The 26,541-nt window shown below is 43.3% G+C and overlaps 1 protein-coding gene across 2 annotated transcripts in view; it reads left to right on the forward strand.

Annotated features, from left to right (window-relative positions):
* The first annotated feature begins 58 nt into the window (after positions 1-58).
* Positions 59-26,541, forward strand: part of LOC107221972 (homeobox protein TGIF2) — an 82,277-nt gene continuing 55,794 nt past the window's right edge. The window contains exons 1-2 of one of the 2 annotated variants that reach the window (XM_015661162.2): positions 59-545; positions 776-876. In XM_015661162.2, the coding sequence (XP_015516648.1) occupies positions 861-876 (16 nt within the window). In that variant the 5' untranslated portion in view covers positions 59-545; positions 776-860. Of the gene's footprint in view, positions 877-26,541 lie in introns of both variants that reach the window. The other variant, XM_046745654.1, reaches the window with a different exon arrangement.

Genomic DNA, 26,541 nt, shown 5'->3' on the forward strand with positions numbered 1-26,541 from the left:
CTATTTGATACGCGATTCTGAACAAAAACATCCCAATAGATTTTAATGTGAGGCATAAAGAAATGGCATTGAATTCCACGAATTTACTACTGCGATGTCGTAGAATCCGTGACATTTCTTTATTTCTGCGTTAAATCAATTGTCGTTGTGGTATTTTTGTTCAGAATCTCGTATAGGACGGGGCTGTCAAGTCCTTTTTCTCTTTTGCGAGAGGTGGACTTGGATATTTGAAGACGTGCGTCAACGTCTAAATCGACCAGGGCACCCCCTTAAACGAGAGAATCGAATGAAAAGTATAACCCTCGGCTAGTTGGTGGGTTCGCCGTCAGGTGGCGACAGCTTGGGCTTTGTATTGGCGCGGCGTCGACGCGCAGTGAGAGAAGCGCACCTGTCAGTCACCATCGCCGACTGTCAATCTGACTGACGCTAAGGACAAACGTGAGGACTGATACCGAGTGTTTATGTGTCGTAATAACAGTAATTCGTGTAAAATCAGTAAAAACCGTATCGTCCGATCGGCGGTGTGTCCGAAGAGGGCAATACCGGTAAGTACGCTGCCTGTGTCACGGTTTACGAGCGTAATACACGAATTCGTATCGCAGGCATGGCCGAACGCGTGTGTTGACAGGAATTTGAAAGGTCCAAAGCAGCTCGGACTTAGGCTCATATATCACCTCGTGTCAATCGCGTTTGAGAAACCGAACGATTACCGCGACCCGCGGTCTTAGAATTACCAATTTTCGAACCCTTTTAACCCGAGTTTATTCTGCGACAGCTATTCAACCGTCGTAAACAACAACGTCTCTCCGGATACCTTCGGCCTGGCGCGTACAACCTGTGTTTACGTAGCCGTACCGGCTATGGACCACGATATAGGTGAGTGAAATATTCAATTTATTCATCATAATCGTACAAGCTTTCTCTACGTTCCTCGACCGATTCGAGTCCTCGCCTATCTTGGCGTCGTAACACGACGCTATTCCGCGTTGGCACGTGGTGTCGTGTAGCGCGGGCTCCTGGCACGCCGCACGGGGTCCACACAGCCCTGTCCACGGACTCCTTTTTTCGCCAACTGTCATTCTTACAGTTCGAATCTGACAGCCGATAAGCGGTAAACGCCGCTTTCGTTGTTCTTTATTATTTACTTTAACAACGTTCGTTGTATGTTTGCAAATGCCTAACTATATACCGATGTTTGATTCATTTAAATTGTCGTTGAGCGTTTTATTAACCCCCGCCCGTCCTCCCTCGCCGTCTTTTTCTTTCGATCCTCTTCGTTTTCTTTAATTCTTGTTTTTTCTTCAACCTCACAAATAACAAATACGAGTTTGTCCTGACCCTGTAGCTGGAATTTACGTGTACCGTGAGCCGCTGATCGAAGCTGTAGAACATTTAACCCTACAACTCATGACTGGGGTCCGAAAGCACCCCACGTGAACTTTGAACTACGCTCAGCGTCGCTATCGTTCACGGTTTTCAGCTTCGAATGGGTTTGTCATTAAGTAAATATAAATAAAATCAGATTTCTCGTACACCATTCTCTTCTTTGTGAAAACAAGAAGAGAACCATGCCTGAGAAAGTCTGTTTATCAGCACAGGACCGATTTCATGATCAAGAAAAGCCTGGGGTGCGTCCGGACCCCAGTCGTGCGTTCGAAGGTAGAAAAACAAAGTCATGAGTTGCAGGGTTGAAATGTATGGAGATACAGCGCAGTTTATATTTTATACCTATGGTTGTGGGCACGCGGTTACAAAACGTCGGACAACTGCGCGTCGAGCGTCCGAACCGATGCCGCTTAGCTAGCCGCTTTTTCCCCTCTTTCTTTTTTGCTTTCGGTTTTTTCTACGTTTCTCTCGAATGCAAACGCGCCGCCGCACCTTCGTTACAAGTCTCGTGCGTTGTGTGTATATGTACATCCTACCGTGCGCTTATATCGATACACATATTACGTAAAGTACGTCCGTAACGTACGCGTATGCAGCAGGACCGTTCAGAGGTGGAAAGAGAGGCTCCGCGGCCATTTTGAATTTTTGCAAATGTAGGACGGCGTCGTCGTTGTCTATCTGCCGTCTGACTACCTCTGCCCGTGAACTATGCGCCGAGCTCGGTCTTGTCGTCAGAATTACAATAACCTGGAGGTTGAGCGTGGCTCTGCAGGCGCGAGTTGACGGATATCTGTGTGACAATAAAAATTGCGAGATTGTTGCGTTCTCACGTATATCGCGTCGCATCCAGGTTCTGTGTGCTGGTATCCAGCCGAATCCTGGAATGTCGGCAACTAGCGTGGCGAAGCCGAGACGATACGAAACGGCGAAAAATCGCATCTCTCTTATATCCAGATAGTCGGCGTTTCCGCCGGAAGCGAACGTTACACCTGCAGTTGAAACACGCGCTCGAGTAGCTCTTTATTCGTGTTCGTCTTTTCACACACGACGGTCACTCTTTACGCTAGTCGTCGTTGCATTTTGCTTACAATGGTTGAAGGAAACATGAGGCGTTCACTCGTTCACGATATTTCCACATATTTCTAGTTTCTGCGAATTACAATTACATATTGCTGCCTGTATCGCGCTTCGCTCTGCGGCTTATATTGCGTTTAATCGTATATACAATGAAAATAGTAAGGAAAGTAGCGGTTCATCTGGCCTCAAAATTCTCTGCAGAGATTTGGGATCCACGGACACGAATTATGGCGCGAGGATTTACATTGTAAATTTAAAAACTATATCGTAAAAATTGAATTTCTTGCGAAAACAGAAAACCGGAAAGTTAACAGATTATCCAAATTATTGGCAGATTACTATGGATTATACTATCTGCAGAGTATATATCAAATTTGGATTTGGATTCGCAACTATTGATTGACAGTTTGGGTAGCACATCCCGGGCATCTATCATTAAGTGGCTTAATTAATCCCGAGTACACATAACGTCTAATTAACGATATCAATTAATTCAATATTCACTTTTAAATACTACAAACTTCTTATTTTCAATATTTTAACACCGAATCAATTTGTCGCTCCTTTGACGGCCCTGACTCTACTCGTCGATGGAAGTCGCGAAAATGTGCAATTTGTGACGCTGTATACGCCTTGAATCGTTATATCACCCTGCAGCGTCTCTGAGCCATGGCGAGAGAGCGGGGCTGATTATCTGTTGCACAACTTGAGCACATCCTCACTTCTTACATGGAAAAATGGACGAGATTATTAGGCCGCGGTATTTTGTACATATACCTCGTTGTCAGTCCCACCTGCATTTGAAAAATTATTGCAATTTTACGCATTATTTTTTTTTTCTTTTCATCTACTCGTACCTATCGTTGAGTTTGACAAGGCCGAATCTTATCATACTTAAAGATTCGATCGTGAATCGATATTATCGTAATTAGTTCGTGCCATTTAATTCCGCGAGAATTTAATTACATCGATTAATGATGTCGAGCAAAATCGCGTATTATCCTGTCGTTGACGCGATTAAATGAATGCTTCTCGTATTTACACGTGATAAGTACGTTAACTTCTTCGTACGTTAATGTGGATTGAACAAAATGTACTACGTGTATAACTATGAGTGACGTTATTTTTTGTTTCAATATAATATGGCAATTAGTAATTGTAATTAATTGCCCGTTTGCTGTGACCACTGAAGGCGATTTTTTGCTGCTGCAATAAAGATTCATACATGCATATATGTATATGTGTGTGTATATATATACAGACTATACAGATTATATAAATGTACACCTAGTTGCGTAAAAGTTTAATGAAACAAATGTATAATACAAACGTATACGTATATTTCTTAATCGTTTAGTGCAATTTTTTGCTTTTTTTGTTAAATTTGAACTATCGACACTCGTAGGATCAAAGTGTGATCTTGTTGCAAAACAGCCTTAGAGATAAATGAATTTGGTGTTATCTATTCGCAATTTATACGTATAATGTATATTGGAGAAAAAAAAAAAAATAATAAGAAATAACAATTTTTCAAGCAGTCGTATAATTGGAACATAACAACAATTCTAAACGAAATTTAACTACCACTATGCCGTCGCCAATTCACTTTGCATCAATCTTCGCTGGTGTTACATTGTTTGCATATAATTCGATAACTTTTAACACAATGATAGATTTTGACCTCCTGAGTAGAAACTCAAAAGTTCCAGGTAGTATATTTATAATAACCGCAACGTTGTTTGTAAACTTTAGAACTAGTGAATTCTTTGTTAAATATTGTAATAGTTTTGTAGCTAAGAATTTGAAGAGAAGAATCGTATGAAAATTTCGGTGATTTGTCGTAAAGTTCTCGTCTTCCAAACTGCATCCATAACTACTCGTTTGATAGAGAATCTCATGTTGATAAGTTTTTGTCACATGTGTACACACATTTATAATTGACTGAACTCTTCGAAATGATGTATCAGGATTGGAAAGCATAGCACAGAGCGATAATTTTAAGCTGGTAAGAACGATGAGTTTTCACCCACGATTGAACGACCGGTTTATCACCGGAAAAGCACCCGTCGTATTTAGTTCAGAGGGTCAAAATCTATCAGTGATAGAAAAAAAAGCTCGCCCCGGCAACCCCGGCGTCGATTAGAGAGAGATCTCTCTATTGCGACGTCCGGACGCCTGTCAATTATTTGATGAGTTTATTTGCAAATTGCTATCAGTCCGCAGCTTCGTCTTGCAAAGCTTTAATTTTTTTTCTCTCTTTTCCCGTCAGTCAGTTCACAGGATCTGCACTCTACTTCGTGGTAATAGCTAATCTGCGTGATACAAGTACCTACTTTTATGTATGATTTTATTATTCAGATAAGGCCAACGGCTCGCGTTTAATCATGTATCATATTATACACCGTCACGTAAATAGACCAATGCGAGTTTTCCGACGATATCACATGTATCAGTTATAGCCGTCAGCTGATTCTTGACAGCTCGTTTTATTAATCCGAAACCCGTGCAACGCCGCTGAGCCAATTCATTCATACATCGTTATAATATCGTACCTACATTGTAGTATACGGTTTACGAGGAAGAAGGTGGTATCGAATTTCAATCACGAATCTCGCTATGCGTTATACACGCATTTGTGCGTTCTCGTCATACAATTGTCGCGAAATATCTTTCCTCCCTCTCTGATCCGCGTTTCATTGCTTTATCCTCCTCTTCATTCTCTGCAAAATGAATCATAAGTCGTGAAAATTTATCGCATCGAAAACCAAACGACGTAAATTAGGGTAAATCCGTTCGATTTAATGCTTTTTGCTCGTAAAAAGACAATAAAAATCGGAATCCAGCTTTGAACCTTCTTAACGATGCACATCGGCTGACGACTAGACGGCTGCAGCACCGGTCCGGGGACCCTCTCGCATAGAGAGAGCCGCGAAGCCTAGCTGCCCGGATAGGCTAGCTCGTGCGAGGCAGACGATGCAGTCACGGCGGACCGATGGCGTGAAATAGTGAGAACAGGTGCATGCCGCAACCCTTTCGCCTTTCCTTGCCGCTTCCTCTCCATCCCCATCCTCGTCCTCCTCTTCCTCCTCCAGCAGCAGCAGCATTCTGTATTCTATTCTGGCCAGCAGCAGCGGATGACCGCCAGGGTATACCGGCGCTACATTATCGTTTGTTTGTATTTTAGTCGACTCCTCACTTTCTCGCTTTCCTTCCCTTCTCCTCTTCTCCTTAGCTCGGCTTCGCGACTTTTCATACTCGGCACTTGACTCCTAATTTTGTTTTCGCAGCGGTGAGCACGATATCAATAGATTCGCACAGCTATGCCTATGGCTATGCGGGGTATAAAGTATTATTACATACGCGCATCACCCACACGCGGACGGCTCAAAACTGCAGGCAAACCGCCAACGACATTCTCATCTTACGCCGATTTGATCTTTCTCCTCACGCCTCCCGCTGCAGACATGCCCTCGTCGTTTATTCAACGCGAAGTGGATACAAATTGATACAGTTCTTCCTCAAATTTGTTATTCTGATTGTAAGTGAGGTCCGTAGGCGAGGAGATGTATTCGATTTTTCAAATCTGCACGCGGCATTTGCACTCGTTGTACACTTTGTATAGAAATATTCGTTGAAGGATAATTTTGCGAAAAATCGAAAATTGTGTCATTCACAGCTACGAGCGTCATGCAGTAACGGAATTAGTGCTGACACTTGTGTATAATCACGACAATTTTTCTATTTCGCCTATAGCTAAATACGGAAAAATTTTACAAGTTTAGGCACGCGTGCAACGTTATTTTTTTATATATTTATTTTTTTTTGACAAGTAAGCGGATTCCTTTTATCATTTGTGTATTCAGTTGATATGTTCGAATGACACACGTGTTTGTAGGTATGTATTATGATACGCACGCCCCTGGTGAAAATATATGGGTCAAGAATTATCATTTCAAATTTCTATATCGGTTTTAGGTGTCAAAATTACGTTAACTTGAACTGTAATTGGTATTTACTGATAACGTTTGCGATAATTGTTATGTTGGTGATTCCCGACTAGGCGCCGCTGCCTCGTTTTATCTTAATTGAAATCATATTGCCGGTCAGCAATGATGTAAAATGATTTGGATCGCGTTGTTTGAATAATAAAAAATCGGGACACCTTTAGTAAAACTGTACCAAAGTTAATTCTTATCTCGTCTATTCGATATGGTGTAATATATTTCAATACTACACTTAACGCAACTAGGTACACATATAAGTAGTCGATAATAAACGGTTGATTTTACCGTGGCTGTTTTTAGACGATGATGAATGGCCAATACGGAGGTATCGGGTGAATTCACATGACGACTTTCCATAAAACAGTAATTCACTGTCGATGCAGGGAAAGAAAACAGAGAAACAGAAGTCAGAGAGGAGAGCGAGAGTGAAAAATTTAATTGAATAGAATAAGAATAATATACTGCAGTAAAACATACGCGAGAGTAAAAACACCGTTCACCACATGTATCAACAATTGAACACTTCGATTTGCAGAAGAATTTGTGGCGCCGTGTAAAGTTTCGTTCATCAAACACAGCGGCGAGTAATAATAAAATAATACTTGACGTAACGATAATGATGTCCGAAAGAAAGGAGATTCGGGCTATGGTTGGTAATTTTTTTCTCTCTTTCTTATCTCATGACTTAACAACGCCCTCCGTCAAGAATTGTAACATATCATATTCGTAGTTTATGCTCAGGATTTCCAGTATACAGGGCAGACACACGGCACGTCAAATGTGGTTAATTGGTTAAACGGATTCTCACTTTCAGATAACAATTTCCTTTCGGAAAGGGCCCAGGATTAATTACCTGTATATTTAAAACAGACCTCAGCTCGTTAAGTCAAGTGGGTATACACTCATACGTATATAAGGTGGTATCTCGTCTCTCATGTTAATCATTTCGTTGAAGAATTAACGCCGGAATGGGTATGTACATTTTCGTATGCAGTTGTAATTATTTTAACGACTGCTCAAATGAACTTTCCTTATGCGGGGACGCTTATGATCCCCGCGCCGTTTCGGTGCATCGAATTAACGACGAATCAATGATTAAGCTCCGGATCCCAACTCTGCGACGATGCGGAAGAATTTGTTACGCAAACCGTGTGCGTGTGACTGCAGAGAATAGGTGCGTGCAGGTTTCAGGGCTTGCGTATTACCTACACGCACTCCGCTCCATGGTTGGTATATTATATTATTCATTGAAATATTTCTCCGCGTATCATCATCCTTTATACAATACCTACTTATGGTTATACGTACGCGTATAAATAAGTATAGTAGCGGGTAACGAGCATCGGAGGCCGGGCAATAACTACTAATATGCCTATTTATCCATTCGCTTGTGTACCTACGAGTTGTAGATATACGTGAACTTATACGAATGCAAGTGTAATTCTTCAAAGCATTGAGAAACCGTCGTCTATAAAGTAAGAGGGGGGGGATTCCTTGCGAGGCGGCGGCGCGAAGTCCGCCGCGGTTCTCAGGGATTCATAAAAAGCTTGGTTAGGAAATAACGGAAATAGTTTAGGTTTGACGGGGTAACTAATTGGACTGCATTTTCTGTAAGACTTCTGCTTTATACCTATCGAATTGAAAAATCTTTACTTTTACTTTTTGAATAAGTAGGTATAAAATTTTGTGAACATTTTCCAATTTTATACCAGCGAGAGCAGCCGATTGTACCTAAACTACTGTACCAAAGGCATAACAAATCAACATGTATATACCGCCTGTCCGTCAGTCGAAATTCCCTCAAATATATGCAATTAATTAATATATATATTTTTTAACGCGTCAACCTTGGATAAAAATGGTGTACAGGTGCTCACGTTTTGAATAATTTATTCGACGTCACGTACGCGATGCGGCGGTTTACTCATTACGACTCGTGAGCGTTCACCGCTTTATACACAGAAACGGTATTAAAAAAAGTACAGAATTGCAGACGGGTTAGCGGCATCTATTAGTCAGAACGTAGAACTTTTGTGAAGGATACCACAGACGTTAACTACAAGTATAGGTACTGGCAGATGCGATGATCCAGTCCCTGAGGTGCAAAAAGAGACGTCCAGGATGTCGAGGCTAGGCGGCCAGGGATTAGCATGATAATGTAATTGGGTCGGTTCGCACATGCGTGACAGACGGCGATGCCTAGGTTCTCTCTCGATAATGACTTCCCATTTTATAAACGCACCATTATACCGGTACCTGTACCTATAACGTATTACCGAAGTACGCAATCGGCCAGAAGTCTCCACGATAGACTTGCGATGTTTAATGCATGCCGCGGTCGCCTGCACGATCAACGCCGACAGACGACATAGAATCTTGATGCGTATAATGCACGCCTTTAATTTCGCCATAAGACGCGAACGCTGCTGCGGCGGCAAAGGAGACGTTGAGTTCTTTCTTCCGAGTATGGTTTTTCCTGCTTGACCGCGTCTATTCGTGACAATTCAATTATCTCACGAACAAGAATCAGCTACATGTTATATCGATCGTCGTTTGCGTGTATGCGTACAATCGAAAGTCGTCGGACAGACAGATTCTTTTTTCGTGAAAAGTGCCACTGATTGGTTTTCATCCGTTAAAAAAAAAAAATTCAAACTCATCTTTACCAAAAATGCTGCGTCGAATATTCAGCTTTTCTGAACGCGATTGCCCCAATCGATGTTATGGATTTTGATCCGTAAACGTCGCACGTAAATAAATAACGCCGATGACATTAAGGATGATTATTTAATCAACCGGCTGGCGTCGCGATTTCTTTAAACGCCGCCTGACCAGAGATAGGGATGTCTAACAATAAATATGAAACGAGAAGGCGACGTGATTCTCAATGATTTAGGAAGTTGGCCATCCCTCCGCACACCCCTCTGCCGCTCTCTCCGTCAATCTACGATTCACTTGTACAAGCTACGAGATTAAAGGTCTTCCATATCTGACCGGCGCAATCAACGGAACTTCCTTATCTTCGGCCCGAGCGATACGAAGTTTATGTATGAGAAACGTGCCATTTAATCCCCAGGTATTATCGGCGCCGGTTTCTAATCACTTTTGAAAATGGGTCATCGTGCCTCCCGCGCATGTTTTCTATTCTTTCGGAAATCAATTGATCCTTACTCGTGTAACGTTATTTCAGGTCCGTCTTGCGTCGAGTCGTCTTTATTATCGAGTAGAATAATTGCGATGGAAGGGTATACGTGCAAACAACGATCATAACTGCATGGACTCGGGATGGATGCCTGTTCCAAATTTATGAGTATTTCTGTAATCCTAAACCCTCGGGACGACGTCGCGTCGAACTTTGCGGTTGCGTCAGTCACTTGTAGATATCCACAAACGCAAGAATTTTTTTTGCACGAGAATCTGATGGATCTTCAAGTCTTGATTAGTATCAAGAATCATAGTACGTGAAAAATCCTTGAAATCAACGGATCGTTCCATTACCAATAGATGATTCTCCTACGTCACCAATCAGACATCAATTCGATCAACATCACGAAGCAAACGATGTTGCACCCCTCTGGTAACATGTTATCTTGAAATCGTTACGAAATCTGATCATCCAAGTTTTTGTAATATCGATCGATACTATCCGTGTTTATGTACAACTTATGAAACTTGTAAGATCGTCGCGAGATGAAAATAATTGTATTGTACCTCGGTATTTTGGGAACCTGAAGAAGTTGGGAATTTTCAATCTCATTTTTCACGGTGATGGACGGTGACCAGAGGTGGTCTGTCACGCCGATTAGTCGAGTCAATCCAGACCCTCGCCTTCATACTCACGTTGGATAATTCATTAAGTTATTCTCATTATTTTTTACAATTAACATTATGACCGTCATCATTATCGTTGATTCAAGCTCGCCTCATGCTTCGTTCGACACGCCGCGCCGCTCGACGGATTTGCGTCTGTGCAATGTTTAGAAAGCATTTTGGAATTGTGGATTCACTACCACCATCGTCATTCCGTCAAATCCGAAGACTCGTTCTCGTCGTTTCGGGCGCCACCATCTCCGCAGTCAAAGCGTGTAACATCCATCCTCCACCACGAGCAGCGTCATCAACGACGTACATTATATGTATGGGTGTATGTATGTAATATGTGTAAAGAGAATGATTTTACTCGACGCAGCTAAGTTTGGTGATAAAATTACCAGGCTTAGAAAATCGCCGTGAACGATGATAACGCGTCGTCGTAATAATAACAGTGTGTCGTTTAATGAAATCTCATCCTCACGCAATAGCATGTGTAACAGTATTTTATACGTATACATTATACTTACATATGCGATTGCAAAATATATTATGTTTGCTCTACGCATAGGTTAGTGGTAACACTTTTCGGCTTGAGCACGATACTTGTATCGTACGTAGGTATATGTTTATATGTAGGTGTAGGAGAATATGGGTCGAGGACTTGAAATTATACTACAATTTTTACTTTCATTTAAAATAACTCAACAATTCATTCGAACGTTATTTATTTGTTGTAAACAATAGATTTGTACACCAAAATCTTGATCGGGGTACCTAATTAGCTCTTGAAGCGCATCTATAATAGCTAATTATTACAGCTAACTGCAATGGCAGTCTGTTAATATTATGCACGGTTGTACATCATTCGTCAGTTTTTTATGGTTGGAAATTCTTCTTGCAACGAGCTTGAGGGCTGTTGAACCTGCAGCCAGTGCAGGAGGACCAAGTGTTTTCTTATGCAAGGTGCTTTACAGAGACACTTCGTTTGCTCATTTTTATCCCTCGCTACGTCCTCCCGTCGTTCACGCCGTCTCCGGAGAATAAAATAAGCGGACATTTTGAAATTGTCGAAACGTTTTTGCGGTACAGCGTGACTCTGAAGGAAGGAATGCAGACGCTTCAATACGCGACAAAAAGGTCCACCCCATGCAAGGATCATGCGGAGCGTGCGCCAGCTGTCCCGGTTTGTCACGCAAATGAATACGTCTTACACATACGTATACATGTGTATACGCATATTTGCCGCTCGTACACTCTCTGCTTTATGGACATCCGAGCTTAAGATTAATAAACAGCCGTCGTTTCAATTTAGCCCGCATGTAACGTCGCCACCCTCGTGTGACCGCAGAATCCCCGAGCGAGGCTTCTTCTTTCCAACGCAACATCGATATCGCCGTGGTTAGTGGTCGTTATACGCGTTCATTCTTCATTTCACCGGTATCGAATGGTCGCCGAGCACGGCGTGCCGGCCGACAGGTGTCGACGCTCCATTATGGTGTATATCTTAAATTACCAGCTACCGTCCAGACATGATATACCGCTTCGAAACTTTATTCAAATCAATTTTCACTAGGTGCATTATATGGGACGGATGTATAATGACGGTACTGGGAGATTTCTAATCGTCTAATCAGGCACAAACCTATGATTATTCATCGATATTATTATATTGCTTTTAAAATGCCTGTCATTTCGTTCGTAATTTGGCACCGCTTAGGTTGGTCAGTGATTCAATTAGCTTCGTCGGTCTCGGCCGTATCTATAAATATACCATTATTGTGTGCACAGTGAAGATTGCACGTAAAAAAATAACGAGGTTGATTCAGGCAATACCGCAAATGACACGGGAATGTAATCGTAATGTATAGTGCAACCGAAAGTATAAGCTTCGACCCGTGGTCTGGCTCAGTGCCAATTCGTGGTGTATAACTGGAGGTAATCAGATGACAGCCTTTTTAGAGAAGAAAAAATGACGAAAAAATTGCTCAAGTTATCGGGTTAGCCGTATTGCACTTGACGAAGTCTGAAATTATTTAATTACCTACAAAAATACAAATCTCTCCCGGAATTATTAATTAATTCCTTTGTATTTCTTTCAAAGCGGTAGTTGTTTTTTTTTTTTTTTTTCATTTTCCGCAACTAAATTTACGAGTTTTCCGTGGTGCATTTGCAAAGTAGGTGACAATGTCGCATAGTATTTCGCAAATAGTGGACTTCGACAACCGTGGGAACAAACTGCACCGCGAAAGATTACTGCACTGCGCATTGGCAGATAGGAGTCACGTGTAACGTACGTATGATGGGTACTTCATGTATTGCACAAAACACGTGTACTGATAGTGTCGCGCAGCGCGATTACATCTGCAAACTTACACCGCGGTGAAAATTTAGAAAGTTCTCAACTCACTTACTTCTTAGTATGCGTGCGTTAGTGTAACAAGACTGATGAAAAAGATGTCTTTCGCATTCGATCGCGATTTTTGCAACAGCTCGTGTGCCTATGTTGAGTTTCTTGCCGCATAAATATGTGTATGTAACGTACACAATATAGTATGTAAGACAGTGTGTGTGTGTGCGCGTGTGTTAAAATATAAAAAAAAGAAAGATATTGGTTTAGTATAAGTGTTACGGTTGCGTTAAAATCGAGAAATATGTAATTGAAGATATATTAGCGTATAAATTAGCGGTAAGGTAGGAAAAAAAACGAGCAAAAAAGTAAACGGACTATTTACAATAGCGGCACATAAATTTAAATTGTGTAAATTCCTTGGCACTTGCGGTCGATGCACGCGTGCCCAGCTCGATAAAATATGATCGCCTCCTGTCGCCTCGGTATAAGTTCTTTCCGTCTAATGACAGCGCGCTGCTGTCTCCGCGGAACGCACGGTGCCGGGCCGCTAATCATTTTAACAAAAGTGCAGCAAAAGCTTGTCATAAACCTTGACCGAAATAGCAAAATTTATACCGGGCTCGAACCCACCCCGACTTGATTAGGTAGGCTGGGCTTACAGACGAACTCAGAGTTCGCTGCAAGTGCTGCGACACAGATTTTAGCTGTCGGCGACGTCCGCAACGGAAAACGCGTCGGTTTCTTGCCCGCGTAACTAGTATCACTGATACAAGTGATACGGAAACGTGTATTACCTCGGCTACGCGGGTCATCCGATGTTTTCAACTCGACCAAGGCCAACCATTCGATTGATTGTAAATTCGTGAGAAGCACGTAGCGTGCTGTAGGTGTAACATGCATAAACGGGGGCGCCGCGTCTCTTGGTCTTCCGTTTTATTCCCCTTCGTTTTCTCCTCGCGCATACCTCGTACGTTACTAGCAGCGTGTGCGTGCGTCTGCAACGCACCGCGTCCCCGTTGGCTCAAACGTTGCGTATTACGCAATGCCTACACCAGCAATCATTGCGAATTGCAAATTCACGTTATCGTTATCGTTACGAATGTCGATAACGCTGTACCGACTTTGCCCGATCAATCCATTACGTCTTGGGAATCAGTCGCCGTGCTGGTCGTTTCCAGAAGCATATGTAACATAATTAATTTTCTGCGTTCAGTGTGCTTACTGTCCAACGCTAATTCCTTCATCGTTGTTATTGCATCAGCAATTTGATGAATAATTATGGGGTAACCCGGATTGGTCGTTCCCAATTTTGAAACGTCAGTTGGACTACGAGATCAGTCGATAAAAGGGACAATATTTTCAGCACGCGGGTATAAAACATGCCGTAAGGGTACGTGTATTGAGACCATTCGCTGCAAAATTACTCGCAGTGAATATTAATGTCAACGATGATCGTCCCTGCACGAAGGGATCGAGTACACGCACGTAACTACGTCTCGATTGTGGTAAAGTTTTTCGTAGGTACTCTTTGAAGACTACTTGAAATAATGCGAAGTCATTTGAATTTTTGTGCTAAAATCTAGGCAACCCATGGTATGGCAATGTTTCAAAACAATTATACAAAACTCATTCGAAATGACGCAACGTCACATGCAGAGTTCGATTTTAGTCACGTGAATTAGTCGCTTGACCATTTCTCAGAAGTTACCGATGGAAGCTTTAAATTGCGTTGCAGCTTCTCGAAGTCATTAATGCGTTCAATTCTGCAGTCGTGTAGGTACGAGTAACGTCATGTGGTCAGACGAACGCTTGAAATGACGAAATGAAGCGAAACGCATGGCGCCACGTCGTGTTTCCCCTCTCCTGACCCCGTGATCACTACCACGAGCGAACGATGGTTGGTCAGGTTTTCGAAAACGTGACGAATGACGTGTTTCGGGGTAGGTTAATACTGGTAATTAATCGGTCGATGCACATCTGTAGGTTGCATTATACATAATCAGGTAGAAGATGATGCATAATCGTGCGGCTGATCGCGTCGATTGATCAGGTGCAGCTGATCAAACAAACGTCCTGGCTTTGCTGCAGCCCGGCCAAGTTATAGAGGGTTAGATAACTACTCGTAATTTAAATGTGAAATATTGGATAATGTACATAATACGCACCAGCGGATCGCAACTCAACGCTGACGTTTATGCAGTGCCGCTTCATACTCTCAAATCAGTACCGAAAGTTCCCTGGTCCTAGTCGAAGATTATGCAACTTCCAACCCCGATTTAAGCCCCTCGGATAAGCACTTGATTCGAGAACGTTACAGAAACGCTAGCGTCGCGTTATCGACAGGTATCACAGCTACATGCGGTACTGTTTTGTGATATTGCACCAGCACACCCTAAACGTCTTATCGTTTATGTATACGCATTTACGTACATCTATACCGATACAGGATGCAGGAAACCTTGCGTCAATTCTGACTGTTATTATGAGACTTCCCGCGGAAAGTCACTTACCTGGGTGCCGTATATTAATGCGTGACCCGCAGTCCATGTGCAAGGGTGCCGCCACGTGTACGCCCGGTATAATAATAATAGTAAACAACAAGAACAACAACAACAACAACAATGATAACAATATAGAGCGTTCACCGCGCGGAGTGTTCGCCTATATTCGAAGTGCCATAAACGATGAAAATAGTGAAGAGAGACCCTGTTATCGGTACACGACGCGGCGCCTGACAAGCCGCAGATGTCAGACACCGAAACGGGTATCTTCGTAAGTCGGCTAACCGCACGGTGTGCTCCAAAGTCTACTTTTCATGTAATTTGAGAATTGTGGCGGCGGCGGCGGCGGCGGCGGTGGTGGTGCTGGTGGTGGTGGTGGTTGTTAAAAGTTATAGGCACACTCGTTCAAGCTGACAGTCAGTTCGTGGCCGGTGGCCGATCAGGAATCGTGGGCTTTTGTTAGGATTGAAATTGAGGGGGCATCTTTTTAATCGCTACTCTTACGCCATATATTACATGTGTATATACATATACACGAGGGAAGATAAGGCATTTTTATTGGCGGATAATAGATTGTCTGTAACAGAGAGTCGCTCAACGACGACGAGAAGATTCTATCACATATACGCATACTGTATATTTTTAAACTGTCTCCAATGTAGGCTAAACTGATAACCCGAAGTCATACTCTGCACGAACCGCACGCGGGACACGAGAGAGCAGCCAGTTGCCGTGTGTAATACACGACAGTTGCGATGCAGGCTCGGCAATTCATTCATACCATTATCTCATGTCAAATTAATGCCGCACCTCGACGCCGGGCGACAAACGCACGCGCACGTTATCCACAACCTGCATCCATTTGTCTACCCACCGCGAAGATGATGTGCCTCGACCATCCGTACCTTGCCACTTGACGTTCGTAGGTACACCTATGTGGACGCGAAATCACTCGGCGCCGCTCTGTTACGAATGTACTCGTCGCACCTCATCCTGCAACGGAGTGCATCGATTGCAGTCGACGACCTTAAGTTCATCGTTTTCGCTATTCATTGTCACTGTACTATTCTTCTATCTAATTTCCTTCTTCTCACCTCCAACGCTCTGAGGTAACGAGAGAAATTGCGTATTACGTGTAGATGCACGGTATCAACAGAAATTCTCAATTTACATTGCGGAATTTCCGTTTACTTTTGAACCTTATAACCTTGTGTGAAAAGTTGCGGCGAAACGGGGGCACTTGGGTAAAATGAGACCGGCGATTTTGTCGCAATTAGCACGTGCTGCCTGCGATTTGCCGACGTGTTAAGCCCACGTCGGGGGAAAAGACTTGGTGTCGTCGGTGTTCGGTGGTCCGCTGTTTTTTGCCGTTTTTTTTTCTTGCCTTACCTCTTCTTTTTTTTTCAACACGTTGGGCGCAAAGTATATTAGGAACGTTATTTGCTCGAAGTACAGATAAGCGATTAAGTAAGTCGCGTATCTATGAATTGCGTAAGTTACATACGAGTTCGCTTTATATATAGATATGTTAAGTATATCTACAACTCCGAGTGACTGACTGTTTAACACAAATATATCAGCTAGCCGAAAGCATAGCGTGAAATTGGAATGTGATAGCGTTACTTATAAATATACACTGTGAAGCTGTGAGAGGTACTGAATACCTAGGGAAACACGTTGATGAATAGAAATCGTACATGGTCTTGGTTATGCCTAACCTGCCTGCTTTCATCTCAGCTACACGGCAGCCGTGCCGTGCGATTGCTTTTCCAGTTAGATGGTGTACAAATCCGACTTATACGTCGGAATCAGGGATTGGATGGGAGAAACGAAAACCAATGGTCCGTACTTACTAAGGTACGTGTACTTTAATATCATCTGCAACTGAAATTCGTCACTGCGATGTCACGTCGGAAACACTCGTTTAGTTTGTCGAAGAATCTGCAGGCGAAAGTATTCGGTGTAACGTTTGACGGTTATCTTTTTTGTCTCCTCTATTTCTGGGCGCGGTCTTTGACGTATGTACATATTTGCGTGCAAATCTGGTATCCATATCTCTTGGCATGTAATAAACAATGGAGGGAAATCGGTTAGTTTTATGCGAATCTTGAGCGAAGTAGGTATAAAGTCCTCGGTTACGTTTCGGAAAGGTTATGGATATCGTAAAGCATGAATTGTGAGGGTGGCCGAGGGCATCGAGCAATTCGGTTTGTCGCAAAGTGGAGGAGGCGGGTAGCCGAAAGGCTATCCGAGTGCGGTCGGCCAAGTTTCCGGTATTTCTGAAACGTTATTGCTTATTTCCCATGGTTGACCACACGGGAAATGCTTGCGATGGAAGCGCAAAGTGCGGTATGTCGCAGGCTTCTGATTCCATAACGGCGGAAGACCGACAATTTAGTCACTTTGCGAAGGGACCGATGAACAGTCAAAGTCTGTCTCGTGCAGCCGAGTTGCGAGTCGATGTAAATCAGACTCGGCGACGACGGTTGACGGCTGTCATTTTTGCGGTCTTATTGCACTTCGCGTTCAGCGCGGGGGTATTTTCGTGTCGATAAATCATAGCTTTACAGCCGGCAAGCGAACGGTGTACCTGGCTTTCCGAATAAAGATGAGTAGACCGACTTAAACGAGAACCAGACGCGAGGAGGAGAGGCGGAAGAGCGCGAAAAATCGCTACAGCGAGGCCGCGAGGCGAGGAGGAAGAGACGAGGAATCGCCTCCTCCCGAAGAATCTTCCTCGGCGGTCTCTATCCGTCTTCGACACGGCCGCGTCGTCGCCGAAGCGGACTATTTTTGACGACCGATTGCGAAATTAGTCTACGGCCGTGCGTCGGGGGCGTCGCGTCGTCGAGTCTTAGGCGCGAGACTTACGACGTTCTGCGATTCCTCGTGATCACGAGTGATCACTCGAGTCTCCTCCAGCCCCAGACGGCGATCATCGCGTACCTCTAATCAGTAACCATTAGCCGCGTCGCGGGCCGAATGGCGCCAATGGCGTTACGCATATGCTCCCTTCTTTCCGGTGCACAACCAACACACGGTTTCTCAGGTATAGGTGTAATACCTGCTTCCAGAATCTCTTGGCAGCGTCTTGCTGTCTCGATGCGGGCCTTTGAATTTCCGATTTAACAGCCATCCGACTATGCGTGACCAGCTGTCCGGAACATCGGGCGATTTTTTACTTCCTGCAAAGATTGCTCCTCGTTACGATTGTGATCAACGATCGCTGATACATCCCTCGTTTGCGGTCGAGGAAACGACTTGGAAATTTCTTTATCTCGCGTTACGAATCGACGATCGCTGGCTGAACTCACGTGTGTTACCTACATGTTATAGGCAACGTTATATATTCTGACAGCCCACTGTCACGTTACGATGTGCCGGTTGTCGTTGCGCGTTGCGTAATTTTCTCGCGCAATTCATTATCGTTCAAACGCAACGACGGGGACAAACATGTAACATTCTTATTATGCGTCCGCGTAACGTACACGACACATGTTACATGCGTGTATATATATATATATATATATATATATATAATATGCAAGTATACATGTATCTGAGATTAGGTTTATGTTGTATAATAATAAAGGTGGGGGATAACAATCACGTGAAAGATCGCCCTGGCCAAAAATAAATTCTATTCATATATAATTCATCAGCGCTTAACGCTGCAGCATCGTCTTCCTATATACCTACCGTTGAATTTATTGCCTCGTATAAATCGTCTTTCGATTATACGTATACAGACTGGAGGATTAAACCCCGCCACGCGCACGATGTACAGTCTAATAGACGTACGTACTATACAGTTGATTGTTAGACAATTTTTGGCAGCAGAGATATGCGACTCTATAGAGTCTTTGGCCCTAAATGACCGACCGTGTCGCGCAACCACATCTTCTATTCGCAGCCGTATAAGCTGAATGGGATAAAGCTCAGTGTATTTTGCCAAACTTCGATGCGACTGTAACTGACTAAGTAACATCAAGTTGTTTTACCGATAATTTCTCGTACCGATTCCGCAATTTTATTTTATTCAAGTTCACAATCTGCGGGGCTTAAGACGGCGGCTGATGATTGCAGCGGCATGGAGATTACGATTGGCGGACGTGGATGATGCCGTGGAGGACGAGCGTTCGCCGGGCCGCGAAATGGTCGGCTGACGCGGATCTGGCAAGGGTTCTAAAACTGTTAAGATAGGTCGTGCTTCCGCATTGGCATTTAATTAACCATAGTCTTCCTGCCGAAGCGTCGGGGCGCGGCACCGGAACGCCTTTGTTATACTGTCAGAATTTCGAGTCCATACCTGCTCAACTTTGCGATGTAAGATCCATGGTCCTTTTTCGACTATCTTAGGACTCTTCGACCTCCGCGTCACTCGAGGCAACCTCAAACCGATTCGCGTACGTGCAGGTGCTCTCTTCTTCGACGGTCTCGTCTGACGACATCGCGGCGCGTCGCGGTCCAAACGATCGAAAGGCCGATTCTAAAACCGTTCCTGACCGATGAAGAATGCCCTGACATTTCTTAGGCATTCGTTTAGCCGGCGTACCTATCTGTATTATACTCGAGACGGTTATTTGCTCCACAAAGTGCGTTGCACGAGGGCATTTGTACTTCTAGTCAACTATCAAGGTCTCATTCGCCAATTTCCTCATCAACTTGAACATTTGGTCAACGGCTGTTGACTTTAATGTAGAATTGAACAATTTACTTTTCCGTCCAGACGATACGAAGGTAGCATATTTTCTTGCAGGAACGTGAGACCCTGACGATCATTCGAACAACTCGGAATCTTACGACATTCTGCACAACAATATTTACACGCGGCGTTGCTGGATCAAGGATGCGAAATATCTTGACACACCGTGCGGCTAAAGTTTGCTTACAATTAGACATATCGCGCAATTGATTTTGCGATCTTTTCGGGGTCGTCGTCTTCGTTTGGCAACGTATTCGAACAGAGTTAGCGTCTTGTTCCAAGGAAGACTGGATTCGATCTGCTTATAAACAATTGACGTAATCGATTTCATATTTATAGTCCTTCCGAATCGACGTTACACGATCGGTCGTCTTGGTCTTGGTCTTTGCTCCGCGATGTTGCGTCTCGGTAGGTTCGTCGTCAGCAAAATCGAGAGTGCGCTCAACCGGCTACGTGCTCTTGACACGCTTTGGCGTTTCAATTTCGGGTTTCAATTATGTGCGGACGGGACGCTCAATTATCCCTTACCTGAAGACTTTGAATTGTTATTGTCGTATTTACCGTTGTTCGCGGTTGATGGGTTTCCAGGGAAATCATAACGTAAGTTGAAAACCGCACTTTGGCCGATACGCCTACATCCAATATCCGAATATTCAATACACATCATTTACAGCGGTTTCGGGCTAATGACTATATTCGCAAACACGCATTTGCAGAGGTTGGCCCTAAAGACCACGTTCCTCTATTCCTCTCCCCCTGTCCGTATAACTCGAACATCATTATCCTAAACATTGTGTGAAAATCTATTCAGTAATCGTTGATGCATAAAACTTTTCTGATATACCATTTATACCTATTTCATACTCAGGATATATTCAATACGTGCGTAACATCATTCAGATTTGAGAGTCTGTTGAAGTTCCCCCCCCCCCCCCCCCCCCCCCCCTCCCCCCCCTGAACGTCGGTAGCGATTTCATGCTTCGACTGTTTTTCGTGGTCTGACGTCAATTTATCGTTTCAACGTTCAAATACCCCCTAGGCGGATACCTACTCGATTCTAAAACGTCACTAAGTAACCTGGAACGCAAACGCGCCAATATTTAGGCACACCAACTTACCCAATTGTTTACGCGGCACATTTACGCAGCTTGCTTGTCGAAACCTCCGAGTATTTCACGAACGGGGTGAATACCACCTACGGGAAATCGTCACATGTCCCTTTTACCCCACAGGCTCTAAAATTCCACAACGGAACACGTGCGGTTCCAACGCGACAAAATGGTACAATCATCAAATTGTGGGCACCATGTCGCTGCTTCTACTCTCAACTAAATTTCGGCGAAGTGAAGGCGAATATTTAAACAAGCGATCGAGTTGTCCGATCAGCAATGATCCCGTACATTGATCACGATCGTGATTTCTGGTACATCTCATGTACTCCGTATGGTATATCGGTTCCTCGGAAAATGTTCGAGGTCAGTCTATTCGTGCAACACGTGGATTGGCTGTGCCGATTTTTCGCGGCAAGTCGGAACAACGGGGAACGTTTCGGTCGACATTCGCGGCTGGCGTCGGGATGCTGGGTAAAATTCTGTGCCAACAACGATGAGTCAGTAACGTAAGACAACCGACGGATGCTTGACGTTTGCGTCTGCCAGTGGACTTCCTCGGGCACGAACGCGTTGCTAATCTTAGCCTAGTCCCCTTGGCGCGGAGGGATGCCTATGTCTCATTCTCACACTCCTTGATGAGTCCGTTAAAATCGAACTGCAGTCCAACGGTTCGAAATTGCACGGACATCGAGAAGAGATGATTGCGAGTAAAACGAAATGTTGAACGAGGCGCAGGGACGCGAAAAACACTCCGGATCATCCCTCGAACATGGTTGGATGATTCGATTAACGGCGTTCTTCCCCTTTTCAATATTTCCATCGAACGGATTGACGTGTATCGAATTATAGTCCCATACGAGATGATCCGTCGGGTTTTGCGGTTGGTCAGAGAAGCTCGAGAATCGTGATCCCTTGCTGCGTAGGTGCGTAGAGCAGAGTATATGTCTATGGTTGTAAAGAAGACGCGGTTAATTTTATGAAAATGGGTTAAGTATCAGCGCAAAGTTTTTCGTATTTTTAACTAATGCTTTTGAGCATCTCCGCGACGTAAGCGGTTGAGGAAAGAGTGGAATTTCCTGTAACTACTCAACGAGCAGAGCTTATACACGCTGGCTGGCAGCATCAGCATTTAGCAACCTCTGGAACTAATGCGACTTTGACTTGCCTCAACCTCTTCCTCATTCCCCGTATTCATTTGCTGGTTCTTCTCTTGCCAATCCTTTTTCGCCGTGTTTTAACGTCTGTGTCACGGGCTGCAGGGGAGGGTGACGACCGAGGCTTACGACGGAACTGGGAGGAAGAATCGTGCTGCAGGAAAATAGGGCAGTACGTCTAGCTGCTAACGTCACTGAGATGTTTTCACGGAAGTGGTACTGGGGCGGGGACGAATTGAAAATGAAACGATTCGGCTTCCCTTTTAACGCGCGATGGCTCCAACCTGCCGCTTGGAGTAATTATGATTTGAGATTACTGCGCGATACGCATACGCGTTTACCGTGATGTACCTATCTTATACCTAGGCATCGTTACACCACCGACAGGAAACATAACTTAGCACATAATTATACAATGGGTTAATTATGTGAACGAGTAAACACACAAAACTACTGCGCACAGTTCCCACTTCATTTAACCGATGACGTACCGTACCGCCGTTCTCGACTCGCGGGTTATTAAATCATTAGCGTCACCGCTGACTGTGTATCTGGTTCCTTAAATATATTATAGAGAACTGGCGTGTTAAGCGGTTTATAAACTTTGGGTAACCCTAGTAGTGGCGCTTAACCCGTGCCGTTCACATTCTGTGCCGGCGTTGAAATCTGAGACGAATATTGGTACGATATTATATCGCCCACTGAAATCTGTTCTAGGTACAGAAATCAGCTCGATGCTGGAAGATCGTTTCATGCAAGGCAAATCGTTTCTAATCACGAAACATGTACATCGGCGAAGCCGTGATTGGGCTTTTGGATTAAGTTTCTTAAAATACCGTTCAGTCGAAACGTGTCACTTGTGCAGGAGTCACTGCACGTGCATTACAGACACATATGTATGCATGTAAAATTATTGTAGATTTCGGATAAATCGTTGTAAATATGTCTAATGTAATAACGACGTTCGAAACGACGCGGTGGAATCAAATCTCACGAAGTTAACACGCTCGTTGATGCAAAATTATCTGCAAGAATTTAGCAACGAGTGATACCTGTCAAGATTAAACTCAGTTTTCGAGTAGCGGCACCCCAGTTCTAACGCGATAACGGTGAGAAATATATGTTTATACGTACACATTATATGTACGATTCTTTCTCCTTTTCTTATTTTATCACTGGCATGGCTGGCGACGCGACTCGGGTTATACCTGCAGTGATGTAAGAAAAAATACGCGAGACTCCGGTCGTGCTGCAGGTATTTCATACGCGTGCAGCTACCTGTGCGATCTAAGGAAGCAGGAGAGGCGCTTATGATGAATCGGGTAGAAGGAACGACACGCGCTTGGATCGTTTTAACCGTCGGAAGCTCGACGAGTTACGCCGCTGTCCTCCGCCGCTATCTTACGCGCCTCATGGGAAAATATAAACGTTTGCGTCCGAGAGATAAACAAGCTTGAGCGATCAAACAGCCACCCAGCCGGCCCCTCGGCGATCTCCTCTTCTTACCGCGCCTACAGGCTACAGCCATTCGCTATCTGTACGCCCGAGGGATCGATGTCCCTTTACGAAATTGTTCGAAATCTCTTGCGAGATAAAAAGACACCTGGTGAAACTAAAACTCAAGACAAACTTTATCTAGGCGCATGCAATCTTGTTTACTCGATTCCAGAAATCTTCGACACGTATCTGGGGACGCGTTAATAACGTTATAGTCTTCGATTAGCTTGGAAAATTCATGTTTTCCGACCAACGAAAACTAATCGATTGCTTCGGGATTTTTGAAACTCATTTTTGTTCGATTTATAGTCGATATCGCAGATGCATAGAAATCTTCCAATTGCCGTATCGTTGTTCTCGAATAATTATACGGGGTGATCTGATTTACCGGTAAAAGTTCGGAAATAATGAGGTCAAAATCTGGAGTTGGCGTTTTACAGTGTCGATGCTTTTTTAAACGGTAGCTCAACTACCGCGACAAAGTTTTGTTTCCTGGGCATTGCTCTGCGCTAGATTCTATTTGCGTTGTTATGTTTCGCGGAGGCATTTTACATTTCCGATATACGCACTGATCGTAAAGTCTGTAACCGCGTTGTAGGATCATCGATGCGTTTTACTTACAAACTAATACGTATTTATATTTTGCCATACAATGTGAATAATCGGTTCTAAAATCGCATGGGAAGAGGGAATTTTTAATTGGTCCGAAAGTCGTGGAGAAATACCGGAATTTTGAAAAATGAAAGATGTTAACAAATTCGAGTGTTATTCGCAAAGTAATACAAATATTTTGATATTTACAAATATGCTGAAATAAAATTAAATCGGCGTTGCCAAAAAAGTCTTGTATTGATAATTTCTCCGTTCACACCGTTCACACTGCAACGGCAGTTTTCCTTCTGTAACTTGTAACAGACCCCGACCGTTGGAATCAGGCCAACGATCGTCTTGGATCCTCATGACTCTGAGTCATTTTACTGAAAAATGGTCATTTGTTCGTTTCTTCACAACCATCAGCCGTTCTCTCGAATATGCTGACTAAACCTACACGTTTTCATTGACATCGCTAATTTTATTCGCTACTCGAAAGAAATTAGGCGTCTCAGAGAACAATCACGACATGCTCGAATCCGTATATTTAACTCATTTGTCAAAGTTAATGAACAATAATGGTCTTCTTCGGCAATAGGATGCTTCAACACTTATTTACCAACAAATTGAAAATACTCGTGAGAAATAGTGTATTCCGTACGAGAAGGCTTGTTTGTTTGTTGTTTTTTCCTCTTTTACTTTCTTGTCCCTTTTTTTCAAACAGGAAAATGTAAATTCTGTATCTGTAAATCATTTTGTAGTAGTGATATAAAAAATGACCCCCCCCCCCCCCCCCCCCCCCCCCCCCGGGACTGCGTGTAACGTAAACCCATCGTATATATGCTTAGCGGCACGTGGTACAGTTGCGGTGCAGAAGTGCGACGTGATTTGATTTATTCGATTAACGGAGAAGAGTGATCTTGTTGAGAAATGAAAAGCTCCGTGTATATTTTTACAGCCTAATTTAACGGTAAGTTTTACCCCTAAAGTCAACACTCGCCAGACAAGACTAACTCGTATTATATTAAATTGAAATTACAACAGATAAGGGTTTTAATTTATGATTATGGTATATGGCAAAAGTCACTCACGCGCAGCTTAAAATCAACTCGTGCGCTCATCTCGAGCGGTGCAAGGAGCGATAATTCTCAGCTGTCCTCTCGGCAAACCCGCGACGAAAAATGGCAACATTTAAATTCTTACTTACGCTTTACGGTTTCCTGGGGGAATGTTTATTTTTTATTTTTATTCCCGGTCCGCTACTCGGCCTCGAATCGAATGCCCGAAGGTCGGCCTGGTATTTTTCTTTCGCAAACGACAAACGTCGCACCCAAAGATTTTCAGAGGCTCAAATGAAAATTCTTTTCAACCTATATCTCCCACCCACGCTGCAGACTCTATACTGACTGCTAGAAATGTATAGCTTACACGTCCTCGATCAATTATATGTATATATATGTATATATATACACGACAAGTCGCTAGCCATTGGAACGTGTTCATTTTCCATTTGTTTGTGTTATTTTAGGTTTTGCTTTTTTTCTTTCGTTTTTCTTTATGTTTTATCCCGCGGTGATAAAATATTATAACGTCACAAACCACTCGGTAGGACATAAGTTGAGTGAGTGAAAAATTTGACTCCCATTCTGTCTCGTGTATATTCTCGTATCCATATATATATAACGCAGCGAATCTTCGCTGTTAAATATGTGTTTGAAAGCAATTTTAGTAGGTCGGAAAAAAATGAATTGCGGTAACCTTGGAATAGATATTTTTTTTATCACGCCCATTTTAATTATAAGTATGCGTCATTGTGTCCCCCTTAAAAAAATTGAATCTATTTATTTATTCATTTATTTATTTGTCTATCTCGTATCCTGCTGACGAAGACTGAATTTAAAGTTAGCTACCGTCCGTGAGCGACAGATTCATTCAGTTCTTCGGAATCTTCTCGTGAAAAAAATATTCGGTAATTTCAACATCATTCGAATATCTTGGAGAATCCTGGAGTTAAAAAATTGTGTTAAATCAACACACGAGCGGGTTACGATGATGTTATAATTCGGTGGCGATAAATTGTAATCAAAATTGTACAAACAATCTCCATGTGAAAATGAATAGAATTATCTACGAGTCGATCAATGGTCGGATATAATTAACATCTTCATTTATCCATTCGGCCCTAATACAATTCCACTTATAATAATAAAAATATATAATGCTCGCGGGGTAAAATTTATTGGACGCTGATCTGGCACGGAAAATATGAAAAACTATTCGATTCTGGTAAACAGCTGTGCTGGTTGAAATAAAGAGTTACGTCGAGATTATCGTACAGTGTTAAATTCCTT

The sequence above is a fragment of the Neodiprion lecontei genome, chromosome 1, assembly GCF_021901455.1.
Source record: "Neodiprion lecontei isolate iyNeoLeco1 chromosome 1, iyNeoLeco1.1, whole genome shotgun sequence".
NCBI lineage: Eukaryota > Metazoa > Arthropoda > Insecta > Hymenoptera > Diprionidae > Neodiprion > Neodiprion lecontei.